General features: G+C 39.0%; 1 protein-coding gene across 2 annotated transcripts in view; it reads right to left on the reverse strand.

Annotated features, from left to right (window-relative positions):
• Positions 1-23997, reverse strand: part of lrmda (leucine rich melanocyte differentiation associated) — a 231907-nt gene that overhangs the window by 69210 nt on the left and 138700 nt on the right. For both annotated transcript variants that reach the window (XM_058385700.1, XM_058385701.1), the window contains exons 3-5: positions 9021-9147; positions 7657-7796; positions 5111-5237 (exon numbers count right to left, since the gene is read on the reverse strand). In XM_058385700.1, the coding sequence (XP_058241683.1) occupies positions 5111-5237; positions 7657-7796; positions 9021-9147 (394 nt within the window). The remainder of the gene's footprint in view (positions 1-5110; positions 5238-7656; positions 7797-9020; positions 9148-23997) is intronic.

The following is a 23997-nucleotide window of genomic DNA, read 5'->3' on the forward strand; positions in this document are numbered from 1 at the left end:
ACACCGACTCGCGCGAGACAGCTCATTTTCTACCACTTCCATTAATACATAGTTTTGGGGCCAGTGGAGCATGCGGGAAGGAAAAATCAATGCAGAAGAGAAAAGGATTTGCAACAGGCTATAATAAATGTCTCCTCGAGCTAAAGTGTGCACATGCTAAATATTTCAATCCGCTCAAAACGCAGTGTCGTTTTCAACCAGGAGATTTGTGTCAAGGCAAATAAATAAATAAATAAATAAATAAATAAATAAATAATAAAAAATTTAAAAAAAGAGAAAGAGAAAGTATCGCCATAATGGATTGAAGACAATAAAGACGCGTTCTGTTAAGCAATCTGGGTTTCAAACTTTCTGGATACAATTTGAGAGTCTTGGAAAAGGTCAAAAAGTTCAAACGTTATGGTATTCGTATTGTATTAAAGTGTGCTGGAGTTTGATGCAAACCATGTGGCGTTCCAGCATGTAATGCCATAATGTCATGATTGAAAAGCAGCTTCAATCGTGGTCACACTCAATTTTAATGCGATTCAAAGCTCTCAAAAGTTCACATCGACCTCTAAATGCTATGATTAACCATTTCACTGACACAAAGAAAGGAGTCGTGTATGAGCTTTTCAGTAAATCTGCTGCTTTAACAGACACATTACGCCAGAGGTTCACAAACATTTTGGGCAAATGACCCCAAATGAACATTATACATTATTCGTTAACCACTCTGCATTTTTTCCCCAGACTTTTAATTTATAACTACTATAACATATCAACATTTTATGTCAGTAACATATGTGCTGACTAAACATCAGATGAATATTAATTATATAGGCTTTCCTGTCTAGTGGGAAGGTGAGCATGCATTTTCTTGACACAGCTTTTCGAGTGATATATAAAAAATAAAACACGACAGGGTGTGTAGTTATAGGAAAGTAACCCACCCTGGGGTGGTGAGATACGGCCTTGACGTGAAGCAGAGGGATCTGGTTTATACTTAACACTTGACTTTGCCTGCATGTGCACAAGCAGGCACTCTTCTTCAAACACTTACCTGAGTATTATATACATCTGGAGCTTTAAATGCCAAAATCACTAGATGGTACGTCAAAGTTAATACATTGCAGTCCATCAGGGCTCCAGGTTGAATTCTAAAATGTTTAGTGTTTTCGTGCACAGCAGCGAGCTCTAGTAAAACTTTCCCCATGTGGTCCTGACTGTTGTCCTGAGCAGCGTCTCGAATTGAAAACTTCAACCTTATATTTAAGTGTTTACAAATTGAGAAAACCCAGAACACTGGCGTGCAGAACAGCTCTTTCACTAGGTTTAAGGCTACATTAGAGGTTTTTAAAATTCAAGCGCTAACTGTAATCGTACAAATTGTACAGTTGTAAATTGTACATATGTATGTGATTTGAGACACATGTTAGTTTGTTAACTCGTAATGTTACTAAAGCTAGTGCAGTGGGTCAGGATAGTGAAAAGCTTAAATAGTGTCTACACTCTTCATTTAATAAAGTAGCTCTATCTATCTATCTATCTATCTATCTATCTATCTATCTATCTATCTATCTATCTATCTATCTATCTATCTATCTATCTATCTATCTATCTCTCTATCTATCTATCTATCTATCTATCTATCTATCTATCGTGGTGGTAGCTCAGGTGGTTAAGGCTCTGGGTCATTGACCAGAAGACCCAGCACCACCAAGCTGCTGCCGTTGGGCTCTTGAGCAAGGCTCCCAACCCACCCTGCTCCAGGGGCATTGTATCATGGCTGACCCTGCGATCTGACCCAATATGTCTTACCTTATATTCAGACAGCCATAGAAAGTTATATTGTTAAATGTAAATGAACAAGGTATAAGCTTTAACTGGCTGTTGCCATCACAGCAATGTGAGCACATGGCCATGAATTTCATGATCACAATATCAGTTTAATAGAGCTACAGTAAGAGGTTGGATGCAAGTACATGGTGTGATTTATTAAACACAACAAGGTACGAAAAAAAAAACCCCGGAACAGTCAAAAATATCGGAATATACAAAAGAACATAAGCACAGTGAGAGCTTAAATCAGCATCCAAGTCAAAACTGGTAGAAATCAGTCTGAGGCAAAATAGCATTATCCAATGAAAACCAGACCCCTAAACCCTGCAAGTAATACACGACGTAGCAACCTCACAAATCGCTAAATAACGTGCGTATAGCTCATGAAGAGGCACCGAAACAAATAAGCTTAAGAAGCGAAAAACTAAACACACATAACGGGGAACAGGTGAGCTAAATTAAAATGTACGGTTATTTAGGATGCCAGAGCGTTGGTGGTTGCTGGGAATTGGAGTCCATGGTGGCCATATTTGTCTTTCACTTCAAAACAGCATTGTGCTTCAGGTACACAAATAAAATAAGGCTTTGTATCATCTGTAGCTGTCATTAGAATAAATGTAACCAGTCTGCCGGAATCCCAGTTTTAATTGGTGTGCTTTCTGTTTTTTTTTCCCTAACAGGCTGCCAATGAAGACACAAAGCAATGTTTTTTGGATTTAAATGTGGGTTTAAATAGAATAGTGTATCTTGTCTTCCTCCTCCTCCTCCTCATCATCATCATTATCATCATCGTTGTTCCCAGCATATTTTTTTTTTAAACAAAGCTATGGTCATGCATTAGGTGCACATTAAACGCACTTTAATTTCATTATACCGAAAGGACATTGTTTTGAGAAGAAAATGTAACATGAGTTGCAGTGTGCGGTCTGGCCTGTGTCTTTAACATTTTCCACACAGCCTTCTAAACTACATATTTAGTGGCCAAAAAAAATATGAAATAAAAAAAAAAAAACAGTATTTATTATATTACAAAAACAAACATTTGCAATAATATTCCAGATTTATGGTTATCTATGATTCATTTCTCTATAAGACCTGAACTGCTCTACAGCTCCAGCTCTTCTACGCTGCACACTGCACTGAAGATGAATGGGAAATTTGTGAAAATGAAAGTGCTAATTACAGGCTGCTGTAACATGGTTAAAACCAGTGTGTCTTTCAATGTAAGACACCCCGCTGGATGGAACATAAAAGCAAACACAAATAACTAATTATGCCATCATCTTCAGGCGGCTGTGCTCGGTGCTAGCTTGTCTCCGCAGCTTGTTAATTGGTGACCTGCACTATTGGTCAGCAGACAATCGGCGTGATGATGAAGCCAATTAGAGCTGGGGAGTACACATGGCCCACAGAGCTTGTTGTGGCTGCCACATCATGTCTTATCTAATTCAAAACAAACGCTGGGGAAGTGTTGGCATGACAGTTGGAACGGGCACGAGCACGGGACTCTCCGACGTGGCCGACTTTCCCTATCTGCCTCTCAAAACGGACCTCACAAAGGCGTCTATTGTGCAGAGAAGCACGCCTTCAGAGCATTAAAGCAGAGTTTAATCCAGTTAAGTGCATGGAACAGTCGAGAAACCTGACTTAGTTTCCTTATATATCTGCTTCTCCTTAGGTGTGCTGTTAAAGTGGCTTTAAACAAAAGTACAGATTTACTACTTTGCAGTGTTTCAAGTGTATTGCGTTTTATTTATTTGATCCTGAGATCCTGACAACACATATTTCATAAAAGTAAAAAAAAATCCACTCAGTGTAGCCAGGATTGGTTTAGTTTATTCCGGTGGAATCGTTACAGAACACATCACTCCCTAATTTGTGACTAACCAACTCCAAACATGCCAGAATCAGCCTCACTCATCACAGTGATTTGCTGTCCTCTTTCGCAACTTTAATGTTGAATAAAATAAGCGACGTCAACGTCTTGAAACCAGACAATAACTGCTTGCCTCAATGTGATGATGAATGATCTGCTCCTTTTGCACTGTAGGAAATCCCGTGTTGACTCACGAGAGCAGCCCCTGTCAGGAGACCGCTTTGTTCTTGCCAAAGCTACCACCATATTTACCTTTCAAATCCAGCATGCAGCTCTGGGGATGGTGCTGCGATAAAGCCGAAACCACAACATAAATATTTTAAGACTGCACAATTACATGGAATCAGATCTTAGTGAAGTTGTTCGTTTATATGCCCTGGAGCAGAAGGCAGAAAATAAGAGAAGGGTGGGCAAAATAAAAGAAATAAGATTAGAAAATAGTTTTGGAAGAGGAAATATATCTGAACAACATGTATGGGAGGAATAAGAGAGTGTGTGTGTGTGTAGTCAATGGAAGCATGATGATGTCCAGTGTATCTAATGTGAGGCCTACATGCGGTGTTGAAAATGAACAGGACAGGAGAAGCATGGCTTCAAAGAGTCGAACATAGACAGCAGAAGACATTGTGCTTGAGCAGAGTGTATATTAAAGAAGTTCACTCTGATACACATTCAACATGTTTATATTAATATATTAGTGACAGGTTCATGGTTTTGGTGCTAACTTGTTACTTTGTGCTGTACTTTTATTTATATATTTATTTTAGCAAGGTCACCAATGATGTAAATAATGCAGGTACCGTGTTTAATAGGAGAAAAAAATTCAGCCCTCAATTCAACTCAAAAACTCAAGTGTTAACGGTCAGGTCCTAACTGTTAGCACCTCAAGAAAAGGAGCGTCTTTTCTTACTCAGCATTTCGCAGTGGCATTTAATTTCATATTAATGTGAAAGCCAATGCAGAGTTAGTGAAAATGACAAATGCTGCCGTGACTCCAAGCACCAGAATATAATGCAGCTACAAAAAGTAGCTCTGAGTTACAGTAGAGACTCTATAGGATTTGGCTCAGCTTGTTAGTGATCTTCGATGTGAAAAGCAGCAAAGACAACTAAGTATTCCACTGTAAAACAAATCATGGACGCGAAATCATTGCAGACTGAATGTCATTATATAAAGATTAGACTGGAAAGGAGTTGTCCTTTAAATGTGCTTTCTTACACTCACACACTAGTAAAAGATTCTTATGCACAGTTTTGCTCTGAATTAATCACTGATGCAGCAATGTAATGATCTTCCAGCTGTTTAGATGTGAAATTTGTACATTTTGTACATTTTAATACTGCCTTAAGGCACAGCGTCAGCCTCATGGGCGTTCTTTTCTAGTAATGAAAAGGAAAATAAGTAGATACAGACCTGCTCAGTTTTGGGCTTGACCACCTTCATGAATGCGCCGCGGGCCTGCGCCTCCAGATGTTCGGTCTGAGACACTCTCCTGCTGTCCAGGAACTTCAGATTCTTTAGTTTATGCAGTACAAAGTACCTGCACACCAGGAAAAGAGTCAGTAATAACTCTACACCTCATTTAATCTAAGTTAATATCTTAAACAGAAGGTTAGCAAATGCTTTTTTTTTAATAATCTTCAAAACATTCAAAACATTAATGACTCCAGAAATGAAATGTGAAGACCCAGCCAAGCTCTATATGTTTCCAAGCGTCAGATTCTGGTGCTTGACAATTTTATTAACAACATGAAAAGTGAAAACCTGTTTACTTAGTGTTAATTTAATAGTGCTGATATTTGTAAATAAAAAAATCACCTTCACTGTGGATAAAAAAAAATTAGGACAGTGTGTATATATATAGATTGGAAAATAAAATACATAGACCTCATCTGTCAAGCTGTCATTGCTGTAACATTACAGATGTCTTTTTAAGCTTTCACACACTCACTATCTTTCATTCAGAGGCAGAAAGTGACATGAGATAATAATACGAATATGGAGATGACAACAGAATCTTTCACAGGCTGACTGGAATGGTGGAAGCGACATGTCAAGATTAAGCTTTAGAAAGAGAGAGAGAGAGAGAGAGAGAGAGAGAGAGAGAGGTGTGAGTTGATGTGTATATGGGCAGCAAACAGATCCCAACTGAGCTCTCATGCACAAGCCAGTGATGAGCTGATGATGATGATGATGATGACGATGATGATGACAATGATGGAAGAAGACAGCAACCCCATGCTACATATTCATTACAGATGCCTCAAATGAAACAGAATTTCAGATTGATCTTATTAAGATATGTTTAGAGCACAATTTTGCTACGCATATTGCACATGTCTATCAAAACTGGGTATAAATATTTATTTGCTTGTGCAGCTCTTTATAATAGCTGTACACATGAAATATACTATTACAGTTATAAATGCTCATTAAATAAAAGCTAAATAATTGTAGGTAAGGTGTACTGTCTATTCTATTCATGTTTCCTGACTATTGTGAATTGTGTTGTGATGTTTACACAAATGCCTGGTGCTTATTCAACCTCAGCCAGCACCTGAAGCCATACTGCTTTTGATTTTTATTCTGCAAAACAAATTTTAGAAGGAAATAACTGGCACTAATGTAAAGGTGGAAATGTGCTGAAGTGCTGATAGTCGCAAATAAATCCTGAGATTTGTAGTAAACAATGATGAATGAGCAAAACAATAGTAGTAGAGTCATTTAATTAAGTGAATTAAAATATGTAGTATATTACTATGCCACTGCTCAGGATGCTTTATTTATTTTGACATGTGGTTCAAGGTCACCTAAGACATTAGGTGCCACCTAAGCTTGTCTGATATAAAATCTACATCATGGATAAACTGACATTACGTGACACATTATGAATATTCCAGCACAGAGTCCCTCTTGCTGTCAGTATGGCCTTCCCGAGCAAAAACTGAGGCACGAAGGCACTGCAAGCAAGTGGCGACTTTTAGGTTCATCTGTACGGTAAATGATTCATACCGAACACAGTGTCAGATAAAATGCTCTACAGACAAAAGATGGTATTCTCTTCCCCTCCTGTGCTCGCTCTCTCCCTCCCCGTAGCCGACAGGGTTTCATGTTGAAAAGTTGACAAATGGTGGTAACATAGCGTGGCATTGCACTCCCATGGGCCCGGGCTCGATAATGAATGCATTGTTTCATCTTGTAAGCAAAGATACCAAACACTCGTTGGTGGTTATCACAATTCACACATGAAATCGATTTTGCAACTCATCGCAAAGGAAAGAACGAAAGGTGAGGTTGAGTACCTTTAAGAGAAATGAGCTAATATGTTGTTTTTGTTTTTTGTATTTTTTGCCTGTGCCAGCTAGTTTAATTTATGACACCCGTTGCTAGAAAAGTATTCCTTAGAAAAACAATCTTGTGTAGGTTATGTTAAAACATCAGCTGTAAGAACTATATTAATCACTACACGAGTGTCACAGTGACAATATACTATTACAATGTAATCGGTTTCATTTTTTTTTCCATTTCACAGAAATTCACTAAAAATACTAACAGGTCAAAATGTTATGTTACAATATTAGAATAACAGATACATTTGTGTCCCAAATATTTTAAAGAAAAATAGGCACACTAAAGCAAAAGTCATGTGGTTTGTGGAATAGGTATTTTTTAATGTGGAATATCATTAATTTGTCATAAGCTGCTTGATAATGATCAGCGGTGTGAGGGTTAAAATATTAGTGTGGGCATCAATTTATATTAAAAAAAATGCCTGTTGTATATTTATTTATGTCAAATGTTAACATGAGAAAAGAAATATTTGGCAGTCTTGACCTTGCGGGGTTATTTGGCTGATAATTATTTATTTATTTATTGTGTTGACTGTATTGTTTGGTTTTTGTGTATGCTTAATTTTAATTAGTGTGTGTGTGTGTGTGGGTGGGTGTGTTGCTTCAGACCTGTATCTCTGGTAATCGTCCTCATCTTTATCCAGGCTGACCAGCTGATTGGGACAGGCCTCGTTTCCCAGCAAGCTCAGGTACTCTAGAGCTGGTGTCACTTCCTGCAAATGCTCAAGCAAGGCCTCAATGTCTGAGAGGTAGCACAAGTCAAGGATTTCAAGCTGTATTTACATCAAACCTGGCTCTGTTCTCCACCTCACCTCCTCTAAGCTCACTCAACAATCACCGCATTAGAAGGCGTAAGATCAGCTACATTTACAGGTGAGAATCTGGCCTGGGTCACATTTGGCTGTCCCCATCCTGTGTCTTGCTCTCCATTTCCTAGGTGGTTTGGTGCACAACATTAAAACTTTGACAAAATGATGGATGCCCTGTGGTAAAAAGGGTTAGTGACTTTTTCTCTTCCCACCATGCAGGGAAACAAACAGCCACTTCACAGTGCATTCATCACTATTACATTCACTTCATTGGAAAATGGAGCCCGAATGTGTCAAAATACAACTACACTAATGCAGCACTTGAATTTCAATGGCAGCGGGCCACTACGGGGTGTAAATAATTGGCCCATTAGCATGTGCAGACCACTTCACAGCAGAACTCAGGTTTGAGCTGCTGACACTCAGCTGGAGGAGAGCTGCCTGTAATGGTGGAACAGGAGAACAAAGTGTGAGGCAGTGTCATTACAGTGCGCCTCAAATGCGCTCAGAGGAAAACACTGCAAAAAAAAAAGAAAAGAAAGAAACTTACCTACAATTATTTCTGACCGATCAAATCGGCAGAATTTTCCAACACTTTGCTGTAATCTGGCACACAATTCTGCATTTGTAAATATTTCTAAACTTTTCTGTCCTTGTTTTTCAGAAATCTAAGTGGCTTAAACCACAGTATTTTTAAGAACAATTCATATCAATTTACAATTTCCTGTTTTTTGCCGTAATGCTAGAAAATGCTTGTAATTCTGCATTTGTGTTTACAGATTTGTCTTCTGTGACAAAAAAAAAAATTGTGACACTATTTATCATGCCTGACTACTCCAAGTATTTTAACGCTCGATGCAGGAAGAAGGCCATTAAAACCGTCTGAGCTTTTCTGATCCTCTCCTCCACTAGAGGTCGCCGTGGCACAGAGTCAGTGTCACCATATTGGCTTTTACAGCCAAGCCTCTCTCCGTCTAAGAGGATCTCAATTTAATACAATAACACCATTTAAAGAGCATTTAAAGGCTTGAAGTGTGTAAAGGCGAGATCCTAAACTGTATGACGAGCATGCAGCAAGAGAGTTCCCACTTACTATAACTCGCCCTTCACTCTGCTGTAAATCATCAGATGGTACACAAAAGCAGCATTGGGCTGAAAGGATATTTGGTTCTTATTGAGTGTTAGGGTATGGAGCTGCGGTAACCTGGGCAACCGGAGGTCATTTCCGAGAAGATTGTTGTCCACAATCAGCTCTTCCAGTTGGCTGAACGCTTTCAGGCCTGTCAGTGACCTGCAATGATAAGGCACAAGAGGAAAAATGATATGGCCCTAAATCTGGGCAGCCATTATGTGCAGAAATAAATATTTCAGCCAGTCTCTTTCACAAGCCGGAATAGTTCAGGCTTGGGCCTGTCAGTAGAGTGAATGACAAGAATTAGTGGCGCTAAGATCCCCTGGCATGGCGCGGCCTCCTTCGCACACTGGCAGTATGAGTGATGAGGGTCACTCGTGAGTAGCCAGGATTCAAAACAAAAGGGCTTCAGAAATGCAGTGTGCGGGATGAATTTGTCAATGTCTTGTGCCTTCAGGCACCCAGCTTTGCCTGACCCTAACCCTCCATTCCCAAGATAAATAACTCTGTCACAGTTCACCTTCACTCCCCCGACACAAATTTAACTTGTCATCCATCATTTTCCCAGTGCAACTATAAAACCCGCCACAAACGGAATGAGTACAACTTCCACCACTCCACCATGATGAGCCCATTCGGAGTACAAAACAACAGTTTTTTTTTTAATAGAGGGGAAGTTCGCTTGATGTTCGCTTTTTATCCAGCAGCATGACTTCTAATCCCTTAGTGATACACAAAAACACACACAAAAACACACTCCCCAAGGACTTCGGTGTTGTATGTTTCCCTCCCCCAGCCTTGCTCTGGCATAAACATGATGGAGGGTGGTGTTCAGGGTAATGTTGGGGCCTTCCAAAGTTCACCGTGTGGATGGGCAACAAAGCCGGGGTGTGTGTTTCTAATCCCTCAAATGGCAGAGGCTGACAACCTACAATGTTAATGTGTCCACCTTCAGTTAACTGACATTTAGCTCTGTCAGCTCACCTTGGAAAAAGAACAACTCAATAGCAATAGAGATGCCAGCTTTCATTCCTTTTCAACTAAAAGACATGCGGTAATCAAATGAAGCTTCAATGACAGGATGGCATGGTTTGCATTTTTATCTGGTGCTTTTTAAATCCTGAATAGAAGGAAGAAATCTAGGGGCAATATCACTTGGGCAAATGGGAGAGGAGTAAAGGTCGGCTTATTTATGCAAATCCTGCCTTTAGGGAAAAGGCAGTGTCATTGGTGAACAAATCTATCCACACTCTGGCTATGATTAGACATTTTGAAGCTTTCTTCATCAGTTATGTCAATGCAGCGCATCGCTGCTGAGGATCAGTAAGTAACTAATAAAGAGACAAAGGGAGGAAAAGCATTTAAAAGGCAATCTCTCTACACATTATTACAGCACTGTGTGTGTGTGTGTGCACAAGTGTATCTCACTCTATATGTGCAGTACAATGGCTCTTATTTGCCAGGTCAGTAAATGAAATCTGGGCTCAGGCTCATCTCCACCTGTCTGCCTTGGCTAGTCCACGGCATGTGTAATGTTATTAGCTGCTTGGTTAAGAGGCGTGTGTGTGGCATGGGGGGTGCTGCTTATTAATTGTTGTTTTCATGTCACCACTGCTGTGTGCACTCTGTGATTTAATCAGTTAAATTCACAGCCAAGGGAGAGACTGAATCACATTCACAACAACATGGGGGGATTGAGCTGTAATAGCCTCAGGCCTCTAAGCACTCAGAGCACATTTCACCTAAACATTCAAGGCTCTTTCCACCATCATAATCCATAATCCATTAATCCATCTGTAAAGTATAAACTGAGTAAACTTTTCAAAAATGTGTACAGTTAATTGGGCACACAGCTTCTTTGTTTTGAACTATGCTAATGGTGCAAAGATGAATTTGGATTTCTCTGGAGATGTGATACAAACATGTGAGCACACACACACACGCCTGTACGAGTTGCAACCTTTCTGATTTGTACATATCTCCCACGGGGAAAGAGGCTTGCACATTTTCACCATCATCTTCAGTCCCAATAAAATCACACTTGCTTTGTCTGATTGGAGGTGAGAGAGAGAGAGAGAGAGAGAGAGAGAGAGCACACTTATAATACTTATTATAATTATAATGCTAATTCATCTTGTAAGGGTACAAGTTTGAATGTTCAGTGTTTTCACTTGCACTGATTCCTGTATAAAATCCTTTCTAATATAAAGTGTTCGGTTTCACACAAGCAGTAATGTAACCACTTCACAGCAGAACTCAGGATACAGACAGATTACAGTAGTATATATCCTGCAAATATACACATATATGGACTTCATTCAGGGTTGTATATGTACACAAGTCTATTCTAACAGTTACAGGATATTAGGACTAACTCAGGTGTAACATGGCTCGAGTGATTACTGTAAGCTGGAGAGTTCTTGCGTAGTTAGCATGTAGGGACTGCAAAATTACACAATGGTATTCCGTCTCATTCTAGAGCAGCATTCTGCAACACAATTATGATACAGAAATTATATTCTGACTTCAATAGCAACAATTGCAACCCTGCTACTTCATGCAATCACCTGATCAGCCTCTATTATTTAACTGATCAGTTCTGCTCAACCTGTACCCCTGTAGCCCGTATAGATTCCTTGCTTATAGGAGTGAAAACTGACGTTGCTTTTCAGCTTAGCACAGTAATAAAGAATTATTATTTAAGTTAACATAACAGTCCTTCATTTTTAGCTCAAAACAGCCTTTTAATTCTCCTCTGATCTCTTAAGCTATTTTTTGTTTTTCTGCAGTTTCTGAAATTGTACAACCATGTCATGTCACTGAAAGCAAATTTTTCCCCATTCTGATGTTTGATGTGAAAATTAACTGAAGCTCATGACCTGTATCTGCATGATTTTATGCCTTGCCATATCATCATCAATCATCACCAAACACCTGCTGCCACATGATAGCTAATAAATGATACCTAATAAAACGGACGGTGTGTGTGTGAAAGTCAGCAAAGTTGTGTGCTTTCTCAAGTGAAGGCTTATGTTGATACAGATGTGTCTCTTATTTCCTCAGTAGTGATGGTGTACCTATAAAGATATTAGAGACACCTCAAATAATGTCAGACAAGCTATAAACTTATTTTCCATAATAATATTTATTATTAATAAAATATAATATAGTATAATATAAAATATAAATACTATTTTTAATATTGCTTCTATTTATACTACTATTAATCGCATTTTACATTTTAACAGTGACTACCTATTCTACCAGTTTTATATTTAGGGCACAGTGTGGACTTGATGCCAATACACATGCTTTGAAAGCTAATTCTGTTATTTAAATTGGAATGGTCTTTCTTGTTAAAGGAAAAGCAAGTATATATACACACACTTAAACTTTCCATTGCCATGTGGTCATGGTGCATTTAGCTCTACTGGTCCTTTAAAACTTTTGACATGCAAAGTTTCTTTTTAAAGGCAGGGCCTGTTAAACAAATTACTATGCTGCCTGTCCTCAAAGGAAGCCAAATAACAGGACATGAGCACAGACAATGACACAGAGATGGCCTGACAGAGATGGATGGATCGATAGAGAAATACTAATGCAGACACGCTGATTGATAAACTGCTACTGACAAGAGGGGGGGGAACACTCTGTGATTATTGGTTGAAATGTCAGTCACTGCAACCATTAGTCTGTGGGTATCTCAGTTCACATGTCCACCCAGGCTAGAGGGGGAGGAGACAGAGAGAGAGAGAGAGAGAGAGAGACAGAGAGAGAGACAGAGAGAGACAGAGACAGAGAAAGATCAAGCGAGAGAGAGAGAGAGAGAGAGAGAGAAAGAGAGAGAGAGAGAGAGAGAGAGACAGAGAAAGATAGAGAGAGAGAGAGAGAGAGAGAGAGAGACAGACAGAGAGAGAGAGAGACAGACAGACAGAGAGAGAGAGACAGAGAGAGACAGACAGAGAGAGAAAGAGAGACAGAGAGAGAGAGAGAGAGAGAGAGAGAGAGAGAGACTGAGAAAGAGACATAGAGGAAGACGGGGGGGGGGTATTGTATTACCCAGAACTACACCTGCTGAACCTTTAACAATGAACATTAGCAAACAATGCTAAGCACGAACAGTCCACTCCCACACAGACGCTTGTAAAGAAAGCTGATAGTCAGAGATCATTCAGACACTTACATTTTTTTTTCATTCCATTTCCACATTGATCCTCTTCAGTGGAAGACTCCTTTTTATGATATCTCTGCCTTTGATATTTCCCTTTGCTAGGGCCATTAATTCCCTTGTTTATGCTCTACTTTTAAAGGGCCTTTCTCTTTCTCTCCCAGCAGCTATTTAAGTCCCTCGTGTGTTTGCCCTGACAGTGCTGCTGTGCTGATCCTTTGATTATCAGTCTTCTTCACATCCACATCACTCCACTAAGCTATTTCATGTGTCTCAAGCCCCATGTGGAGGCACATGTCTCAACACTCTCGTGTCTATAGCATACTCAGCAGCATACTCAATGCTGAGTTTTAAAGAACTGGAAGTTGCACTTCTCAAACACACATGTATGTGTACTGGTTTGAGTGGGAAAGTAAACTTTGGAACAGTAACAAGCTTTCTGGTCAGTGCACTCAAAAACATCATACCTTTAGTGTTTTTAACAGTTTTGTTCTCAACAGATTTGTTGATGGACTATGGGAGTGTGGGACTATGTGATTGGTAGATTCAACTGTCAGTCAAATGCCTCTGAAAGTAGGCAGGTCTTGACCACACTTATTGATGATAGGTTTGAAGACTGTCTGGTCTAGCTCAGTTTTGCCACACATACAAACATGCTTAATTAAACTTGGGGTTTCTTTAACCTACTTGTTTTGTTCCATCCCAAATATTTGTGAAAGTTGTCTGACTGCATGTAAGAATATGTGCACAGGGTTTTGTTTTTAACCAAATGCTCCCTCCAAGGTGGAAAAAGTAATGCTTTTATTCCAAGAAGGCACCTGATCCTCAGGAATGACAGCCAAATTGACACACTGTTAAGAGGGCAAAAGATAAATGTTTGATGAATTGGCCAATACAGTTAGAGTGATGGGCTTCATATGTGCATAATGGACTAGCTGGCAGTTCAGATTGCCTGCCAAGATAAGCAACCATAATGAATGGGAGATGAGTGTGGAGCTGTAAAAAGAGGAGTGCCTTTAATAAACTTGTTATAAACGCGGACATGACAAGATGGCAGATGGCAGACACTACTGAAATATCTCACACTGCACCACCCAGAAAAAGTTATAAAATTTTATCGAGATAAAACACACAGGCTGATGTACTGGTGAATTGTATATAATACAAAAAAAATACTTGCATCAAAGAATAAATAAGGTTAAACATACTATATTCTGTCAATAAGCTTCAAATTCACTTTACATAAAGTTCTAACTGGCTGTCCACTGTCATACTGCATGCAGTCATGATTTTAGTCTCCAAAATCCTGATGGTCCTGGATGCTGCAGTGCTATAAATCTTAGGAGCAGCAGTATTAGCCCATTATGTGGCTTAATCTCTCAGTTGCCCTGCAGGCTGACTCCTGATCTGTCAGCAACCCTCAGGTAGCACAATTTACAGATCACGCAGGTAAAGAAATCAAAATGAGACATATGACAGTTCACATTTGTTACAAACTCACAGACTAGCAGCCCTGCTGTGTAGAGATGTGTCCCACATGTTTGGTGTCTTTCCTGAAATTTGTATCATGTTGTTTTCTACTAATAATAGTGTGTATACTTCATTTACTATTGCCCATTGTAGAATTCCATATATTTAATCAATGATATCGTGGCACAGTACTTAAGAGATGCACCTTTAAGAACAAGGCTAGGTTTAGTGCTATAGGAATGTACTGGTCAGGCTCATGGGGCCAATGTCGGAGTTGATGACTGAAGTCCAAAGGTTACATCAATATTTATGTAGGGAAAGTTCAGAATCTGGTTATGCCCACATATTAGTCACTATTCTTCTAAAACTATTCTAAAAAAAATAAAATTAATATGTCCCATGGTGTCCAGTTCTCAGTTAGGACGAGGTCAGCATATGGGTCCGAACTGGTTTTGGTTGGGTTAGGTGTGGGGTCTAAGATTGTGGTTGAAACTGCAGGTGAATTATAGACTGCCTTTCAAGATTCACAGCTCATGGTGCAAGGAGGTTAATATTCTCACATGTCATTAGGTCCACTGGCTCCTCTGATGGCTCATTGAATCAGGCAGCAAATGATTTCCTCATGCAGCAGAGGACAGCACACTTCAAAGAGAGAGTGGGCTGAGGTCAGAGCCGCTCTCTGCTGTGATTAATGGCCGGGGATCAGCCGAGGTTGGCCGTAAGGTAGGAATGTGACGGAGGCTTTTGACAGGCTTGACTTTTTAAGCCGGGTTTGACCTCTGGCCTCAGCAAACTTTGTTTCCAACACAGGGGCTGACTGACCTGATGGGCCTCGTCAGGGACACACAGAACCTTGAAAGCACAACTGTCTGACTAATCACTGGCATTACTGAACACAGGAATTGTCTGTCTAATCATTAGAGTTACTGAAATCAGAAGTTGACGGTTTGAAGCTCTAAAAGACAATGCCAACCCAGCAAAGACAAACAGAGAAAATCACAGGGAAGGTAGAAATTGTATATTAAACGTGTTGTTGTCCTGGCACTATATGCACACTAACTCTCAGGTAAACATGACACGAAGATGTTCCAAAGGAAAACTGTCTGGTAGTTTGTATGTATTGCACTACAGCAAGTAAAGAAACATTGCACACAATTCCTTTTCATGCTGCATGGCTTCTGTGGGCCTGCTGCAACCCAGTTTCTTTAAAACGACACCACTGACTGATTATACCTCTGCGCACAAAACAAATGCACTTTCCCTCTTGTACCACCACATTGAAAATCAATCCTATTCTTTACAGATGCTATTGCAGGCATCCTGTCATTGTTTATCTCTGAGGCAAATGTATCTTAAGGCACATTTGCCAAAAGATTAATGAATTGCAAGAAGACTAATGACAAAAGTCAATACTGCAAAACGGACAAAATATTCGAATAATAATATCTGGCTGAACATGGATTCTGCTCTTACGTGAACGGGGAAAAAAAATCAATGTAAAGATATCCCAGAACCTCAAATGAATCCTGGCCTCTTGACAATATCTGGAAGTGAGTTGGTTGAACTCTTACATTGTGGTTCTGTATTCTTGAGCATCTATCTAACAGCAAATAATCACTACCTGGCTGTCACGTTGTGGCAAATGATCGATGACACTTGATGGATGAGCCATGCCCATGTTTTGCATTAGTCTCATCATTCCTCACAGCCACATGAGACAAGCGTGATGCTCTTGTCCTGTGCCACACAATGTCTGCACAAAAAAACCTTCAGTTGAGGCTATCAAAGCTAGAAATAAGAGGTTTCGAGAAAGTGGGAAATAAATCCACATGCCTGTGCTTTTCCTTCGGTCACTGAGAAAGGAAATAATAATTTTTCAATATTAGAGGGAAATTAAATCATCTGATGATCTAATTGGGAGTAGACGTGGGGCTTGAGCACAGCAGAGAGGATTATTGTCTACCACCTGCGCTGTCACTCTCTGGGGCCCCATTACAAGGTCCTTATTAGTTTTTACTCGGCAGATTAAAATGCGAGCACCGCAATCTTTGATCTCTCACTTGCTGACACAAATCCTTTCAAGCCCCAACATTTTCTGCTGGGTAATTAGTGCTAATTAAAAGGTTTCAAGCAGTCAGTGAGAGCGGCTCTTCCCTCGTCCAAATTGCCATCAAGTTATCGCCGCCTTACCCGATCTGCATGTAATCCACACTGGCCCAGTTTTAGCGATTATCAGAGAAAGTGCACAAACAACAACACCGGCTACTCCCATTAATGCTGGCATAATTACAAATATTAATAGATATATAAATAACAAAAATAACTACCGAGATACCGCATAAAAGATTTGGGATTTGAAATCTGTAAGTACCCATAATTAAATCTGGATCTAATTAAATATGGATTGGTTTGATTTAATTGCAGCGCTCTCCACATTGCCCCTTAAATATATGAGGCATATCCACCCCAATCTTTCATCAGCTTGTTATTATGTTATAATTAGCTGTCATTCCAATATATTATTATGCTGGCGCTAAAGTGTCAGGTACGAAGACATCTTCCTTTGACATGCAAGGGGAAAAAAAAATATCATTACACAGTGTTTCAGAACGATAATTACATAATCTTTGCCGAGGAACAACTTCGTGTGACAATTAGACACACATCCAAACCAGTTAAACACACCTCACATCCCATGAGATTCCATGGAACAGACCCTTTTGTCTAAAACCGATCAAGCTCCATAGTGTTGAGGATAAAAGGATCGAAAGAGTGTGATGTTGCAATATCTATCACCATTTTTCATATGTGGAATTAAACATGATTAAATTCCAGAGTCGGTGTAACTGATCTTGTAGTCATCAAGCGAGAAAGCACTAACTATTGAGAATAGTTTCTGTGAATTCAACCTAGCATTTTGAAGAAAAGATGTGACTTTGTGATGATAATAACAGCTTATGCCTAGTCATCCTTAAAGTAGAGCTATTCCTGCATTCCACACATATTAAAGGGGATGTTAAGATTTCTTTGCTGTTCACTTGTTTGAAGATGCCCTCTATGGCACACTGACATGACATTTTAAAAAGAGACATGTGATGGCTGCTCTGTGCAGCATTAACTGACTTAACTTGATGGAAGAGGAGGTGCGCTCCCTTTCTCTCTCTCTCTCACCCTACCCCCCACCCCCACCCCCACCCCTCTCTCTGCTCCATTACCTTGGAAAAGCAGGACTCATTAGAGGAGGCAAGTCAAGTCAAATCTCAGTGTAATTCTATAGAGGTGAACTGCTGTCAACATCATTAACCATCATTTCCCCAACTCACTTCATGACTTATGAAGTGTTCTTTATTGTGTAATGATCCAAATCTCTTACAAAATCGTCCTCTTCAAAGGCCCCCTGAGATGTACCACCCATGCAGCACAACGCCGTGTCAGAGGCAAAGATCAAATAGAGATCAGTAATTAAAGATTTTCCTTTCTTTTACACTCCTCTAATGTTTACTTTCTTTTCTTAGGCGATGCCAATGTAGCTACAGCACACAAATCCTATAGAACAAAGACCTGGTAGTCATTTATTCCTACGCAGTAATGTATTTGAAGTGTGCTTTATTAGTACATTAAAAAAAATACCCATACATATTTCAGGTAATCTTACAGAGCCAAACCCAAACATATGCACACTTTAAACATCCATCTCACAAGTGTTCGGTTAAGTAGATTAACATTTAACAAGATTAACAAGTATATAGGGCTTCACATGCATAAAGTGGGACATTAATACTAAAATGGCACAAATCAATATTCAGACCCTAAAATTAGCTATGCTAATTAAGCTAATTGCAATTAGTAATTAAATGCTGTTAGACAGCTGCAAGAACGGATAGGACATAGGTGTGTCTCAGTAATCTGTTATTTCACTAACTTGAAGACCATCACCTCTAACAAAAAAACAAAAACAAACATGTGAACAAAAACAAACAAACAAACGAATGAACAAATAAGTAAATAAATAAATAAATAAATAAATAAATAAAATCAGGGATAGAAAATGTAGACTTAAGATAAATGCACAAGAAATTTTAAAAGGAGATAATATAATGATATATTAAGGAAAAATGGCAAGCATTCAATTAAACATCTAATCAGAGTCTAATATACTGCCAAATCTGTCTATTACAGCATCATTATAATTTTTATATTAACCATTGCATATTTGGTTTAATAAAGCTTCCACACTCATTATTCAGCAACTTAGAAAATAGCACTCCAGCCAGCACATCCTATTACTTTGCATGTAATTAATTTTATATCATGGTACATCAGTTACTCGTGTGCATAACGTAATGAAGCTATGAGCTACTAAATCGAGGTCATGAAATTGTAATCTGTGTATGGCACAAAGTATACAATAATTTTTTTTTAAACACACTTTTAACTTTTGATTTGTCAAAGTAATAAAATAAAGCTAATAATAATGTTTTCCTGCAAAGGTAACGTGGCTAAGGTTAGAAGGATAAGATGACCAAACACTCATCTATTATGCTTATGGATCACATTAATTTAATTTATAACTTCAAACTCCAAACTCCAAACAAAATTGTCTGAAGATGCTGATTCATCAGATGTCCTCTATGAGAAAATACTATTGATTGATGAATAGTGGACTTAATGTGCACTGGACTTAATACTGCTCCTCAGTCGAGCTGTCCAAGTCGTCCAAGTCCAAATTCAGAATCATGCAGATTTGAGACTCGCCTCTGTAAAAGTTAATATGTGGTACTAACACCAGTCTATCTCCTAAATAGTGCTGAAGCCCATAATTACGCCTGAAGCCAGAATACCCATGTGCACAATTTCAGTATTACTTATTTAATTTTCAGTCCCTTCAGGATTTTACAATTTAGCGATCAGGGAAATTAATAGAAAAACTCCACAATGTTTGTAGGAGCTTGCAATTTTTCAAAATTATAGCAAATTTTCTGCAGATTTGGGTCAAGACCTGTCATGTGACATCATCACAATATGCAATCATCTGAAGCCCACTTTGATTAATGTGTGTCTAACCTCTATCAGAGAAAGTAAATACATAAGTGTCTTCACTGCTAGGAGTTTAAAAGAAGAAACCTGTGCTTGCAATTTCACCAATTCGGCGCCTGATTAAATTCCCAATATCTACATCTAACTCCACACTGAATATGTCAATAAGCAAGCAATAATAAAGGCAAATCACTGACACTTCTCTTCCATAAAATGTAAGTGCTTACTGAATCCTTATCCTCATGATGTACTTTCTTGTACTGATGCTTTCTCTTACTTTCAGTGTTATTGTAGACTTCATTTATGTTTTCCTTTGGATACTAATATTTGAATACTAAGGCTATAACAGTCCACAAAGTGTAGTAAGCAGTACATATGTGCCCTATAAGTATAGTATCATACATAACAGTACTCTAACACTAGCAACACTGGCAATGATCCTGCTTGAGCTTACACAACTCTTAAACTGAGCCAGGGGAGGTACTTCATAAGAACAGGAACATTCCAGCATGAGGCTGTTATTCAGATTAATAATTGTTATTTTTGGTATTCACATAGCTGTTTGTGTGTGTGTTTGTGTGTGTGTGTTTGTGTGTACAAGAGAGTACAAGAGAGTCTGGAAAAGCCCTGAAGTATTGTGTGTATAGTGTGTAGTCTCCTGGCGTATGTGAATGCTGAGACAGGGAGAGTAAAGCCAGAGCAAAACAGATGAATAAGCAACATCAATTACAGGCAAGCTTGACCTGTAAGCCCCCACACCATGGCCAGTGCCTCACACCCAGGGGTGGCAGATTGAAGCTGACATGCCTGGCGAGAAAACAGTGGGGCCTCACAAGGCCTCCCACTTGTGAGTATGTTGAGAGAGACAGAGAGAGAGAGAGACAGAGAGACAGAGAGAGAGAGAGAGAGAGAGAGAGAGAGATGGACAGAGGCAGAGAACAGTGGGAGCTATGAATGAAAAATCAAGCATAATAGGTCCCGCTTTAGTTTAAAGTGAAACAAAATGGCTCAATTTGAGCACTTAGCCTGTCGAAAATTGGCTGTGCTGAGATAGAAGAGGAACATGCGAGGGGACAAGTGAATCAGCCCTCTGATAAGCGCACTATAAAGGAAACAAAGCCGGATGTCCAACAGGCTTACCAGTGAACTTGGGCCGGGTTGGGTTCCCCTCAATGCCCACATCAGTCTCCGCTTGCCCTGTAAAAAGCCTCTGCTTTCCCTTCCATTCTCCTACTCTGCTCTCTTTTGCTTTGTTCAAGCACAATAGTAAAATAAACACAGAGATCATATTTGTTTAGCACATAATACTTTTTTTTAAAAATAAGAAATAGCACAAGCAGCATATCAGGACAAATAGCTAGAGAAAGAAAGCATTCACTGCTCACAATAAGTGAAAAGATCTCAGTACACTACATGTCTGACAAAACAAATCTCACACCAGAGATCCTCAGCACCTGATTACTAAACATGCTTAAGTCTAATGTCTCCACAGAGATCAGTTCATTATTTAAGCACATCATCACTTATAAGCAAGTAAACCATGGAAGCAAGGCAACCGGGAGGACGTATGCATGCCCTATTTGATCTGTGCCTTATTGATCAAGCCCACATGGTCTCTATAGCAACAGTAAAGACACAAGAGTGCAAAAGGGACATTTAAGAACATTGCCCAAGGGAACGGCGTTTAAAACAATGCAGCAGAGCGAGCTCCACAACAACCGTGTAAACATGAAGCTACACTTCACAACATTCAGGACCACGCTAACAACCGAACACTCCTAACAATAACACTGCTTTTCAAATTCCTTTTTTAAAATCAATTCATTTCTACTTGTATATGAAGTACCTTTAATTGCTGTGCACATAAATAACTATCTATGGATATCTCATGCCTATTCACAGTGTAACTCCTTAACTATCTGATGTGCCTGTCTTTCTGTAGTTATCCTATAAATAATGGCTTGGTAATTACTACAGATGCATTACGAGTCAAATGAAAATGATGTAGATTTCACAATTAATGAGGTCTCTAATTCTAAATACATGATCGCTAACTATATGTAACATAATGTGATGGTGCGTTTCCACATGTGTAGTCAAACTACTAATACATATAAGCTCAAATCACATCTCTAATACTACTCAACAATTCATACACTTGATAAATCATATCTATCTAAATAATGATTATGAGTAATCCCATGAATGCTTATAACTATATAGAGCAAAATTCTAAAAACCTTACATGACTTTTTTTGTGCATAGGTCTTATGGGCATTCAATTAATGTAAATATATTATTTAATGTGTTACTTAATGGAAGATCGGACGTTTTCATTTTATTTAGGGATGCCATGACATATTTTTTTAAAAAGAAAATCAACTATAAAAGCAGTGTAGACAGAATGTGTTTACTCTTGCACCAAATTGAAAAGGTGTTTCAAACTGGAAGCACTTGAATGAAGACACTTCCTTATCGTCTTATTCTGAGCCAAAGTGTTTAAGATTGTCATCCGTCATGTTAGTTTCTTATTAACACCTTTGCATGCAGGGAATTGTATGTAACAGGACTTTTACAAATGTTAGAATAGCCCAGGCTTAGAGGCTGTCACCTAATAAGTGTGAATTGTGAACATTTTATTAATGAGCCTAAGCAAATTTTTTCTCTTCTTATTTCAAAACAAAGGAGGAAATGCTACAAAACAACATACGCTCCAGCAAACTGTGGGTCAACACTTGTGAGTTTCACACCCATTAATTTCAGCTTTCAGTGTTTATAAATGCCAATCGCTCAAAACTTAAACACCAGGGATGAAATGTTTCCTCTGTCTCCTGTTGGCATAAATATCACTTCACACAGCAGGCCACCTCTGAACTGAGGATCATGGGCATTTCTTAGCACTATACATGACAAAAAAAAAGGCTATGTGGATTTCAAGCAGGTCATAAAGGATGTTGTAGTTGAAAAGAAAATCTCTTTGACATCCAATCAGATGCCAACAGAGCTATCATAAAGTGTTTAACCTTGCTAAGAGCTCTGCACACCTCTCTAATGGCACTGAGAAAGAGCAGCCTTTTTTTCTCCAAACAATAGAGCTCTTCACAGTTTCAGAGAGAGCAGCACAGCTCAAACACATTTGTAATGGGGCCCTGTCTTCTTAGCAAATGGGAATCATTTTCATCTAGCTGACACACATTACAGCTGAGCATCCAAAAGAGAAGATAGAAGCTTTCTGGTTAATTGCACTGTCGCTGAAATGAATTTTGAGATGTACAGTATTATTATAGTACAACTTTCAGAGTCCGTTTTGTATGTGTAAAGTCCACGGCTATGTTAAGAATAGAGGAGAGATTCATTATGTGCTTAGTTGAAGTCAAATTGTCATATTAAATGCCTGAAATAAAGCAACCCAATTCACAGCCATTTAATATAATTTGCCCAGCAGAACAACAAATTACTTTAGCTAACAGTATTATAGCAAATTAGATAAAGTACAGCTGTACCTCTGTCATCTGCTGTAATTAAAACACATTTATGCGCTCATAGTAAGGGAACTACATTTTAATTAGCTTGCATATGTAGTAAGTAAATAATTTTAGCATATCGTCTCAAGTCCTTCGGTTCGGATAACATATGGAAAACAAGTATGAAATATATAGCAAGCCTTTGCTTTATCTGTATACAGCCCCAGTGTGCTCATCAATGCTCAAAGTCTGATTAATGTTTTGTTCAAAAAAAAAAAAAAAAAAAAAAAAAGCACAGATCCTCATCCAAGGCGTATTTACGTTACGAGTCCCGGCTAAAATGGATTCTGCAGAAAAAGGGGGTGAGGGGTAAAATCTGAAGTGACACAAGACATGAAATCCATTTCCCCCTCCAGCCCCCGCCCGAGCCCACATCCTCCAAAATGCAAATGCACTCCTGCTCAGTTCACGCAATGAAACACTGCCCTTGAAATACTGAGTGACAGAGGGAATTATGGGTTATTGTACTGTCAAAATGCAAGGCAGCTGTATGATGAGATACTGTGTTATTTAGACAATCAAAAACTTACGGAACAAAATGGCATACACGCCAAGCCCCCGCTAGCCAGACAGGCCTAGTGATCATCTTCTGAGGAAAATAAAACACTGGAATTATAAAGAATAAGAAAGGTTATGAAAGAAAATAGATCTAAAGGCATAACTGGCTCTCTTCTAAATTATGCAGATCTGAATTCCTTTGGAAATGAAGTGGCTCTTAAATTCTATGATGGAGAATTATGCTGGAAGTGTTCGCTTCTTTCATTCCAGATTCATATTAGCCGCTTTATATTTACCTCGCTTATGTCGTGG

Source organism: Hemibagrus wyckioides, linkage group LG03, assembly GCF_019097595.1.
Source record: "Hemibagrus wyckioides isolate EC202008001 linkage group LG03, SWU_Hwy_1.0, whole genome shotgun sequence".
Taxonomy (NCBI): domain Eukaryota; kingdom Metazoa; phylum Chordata; class Actinopteri; order Siluriformes; family Bagridae; genus Hemibagrus; species Hemibagrus wyckioides.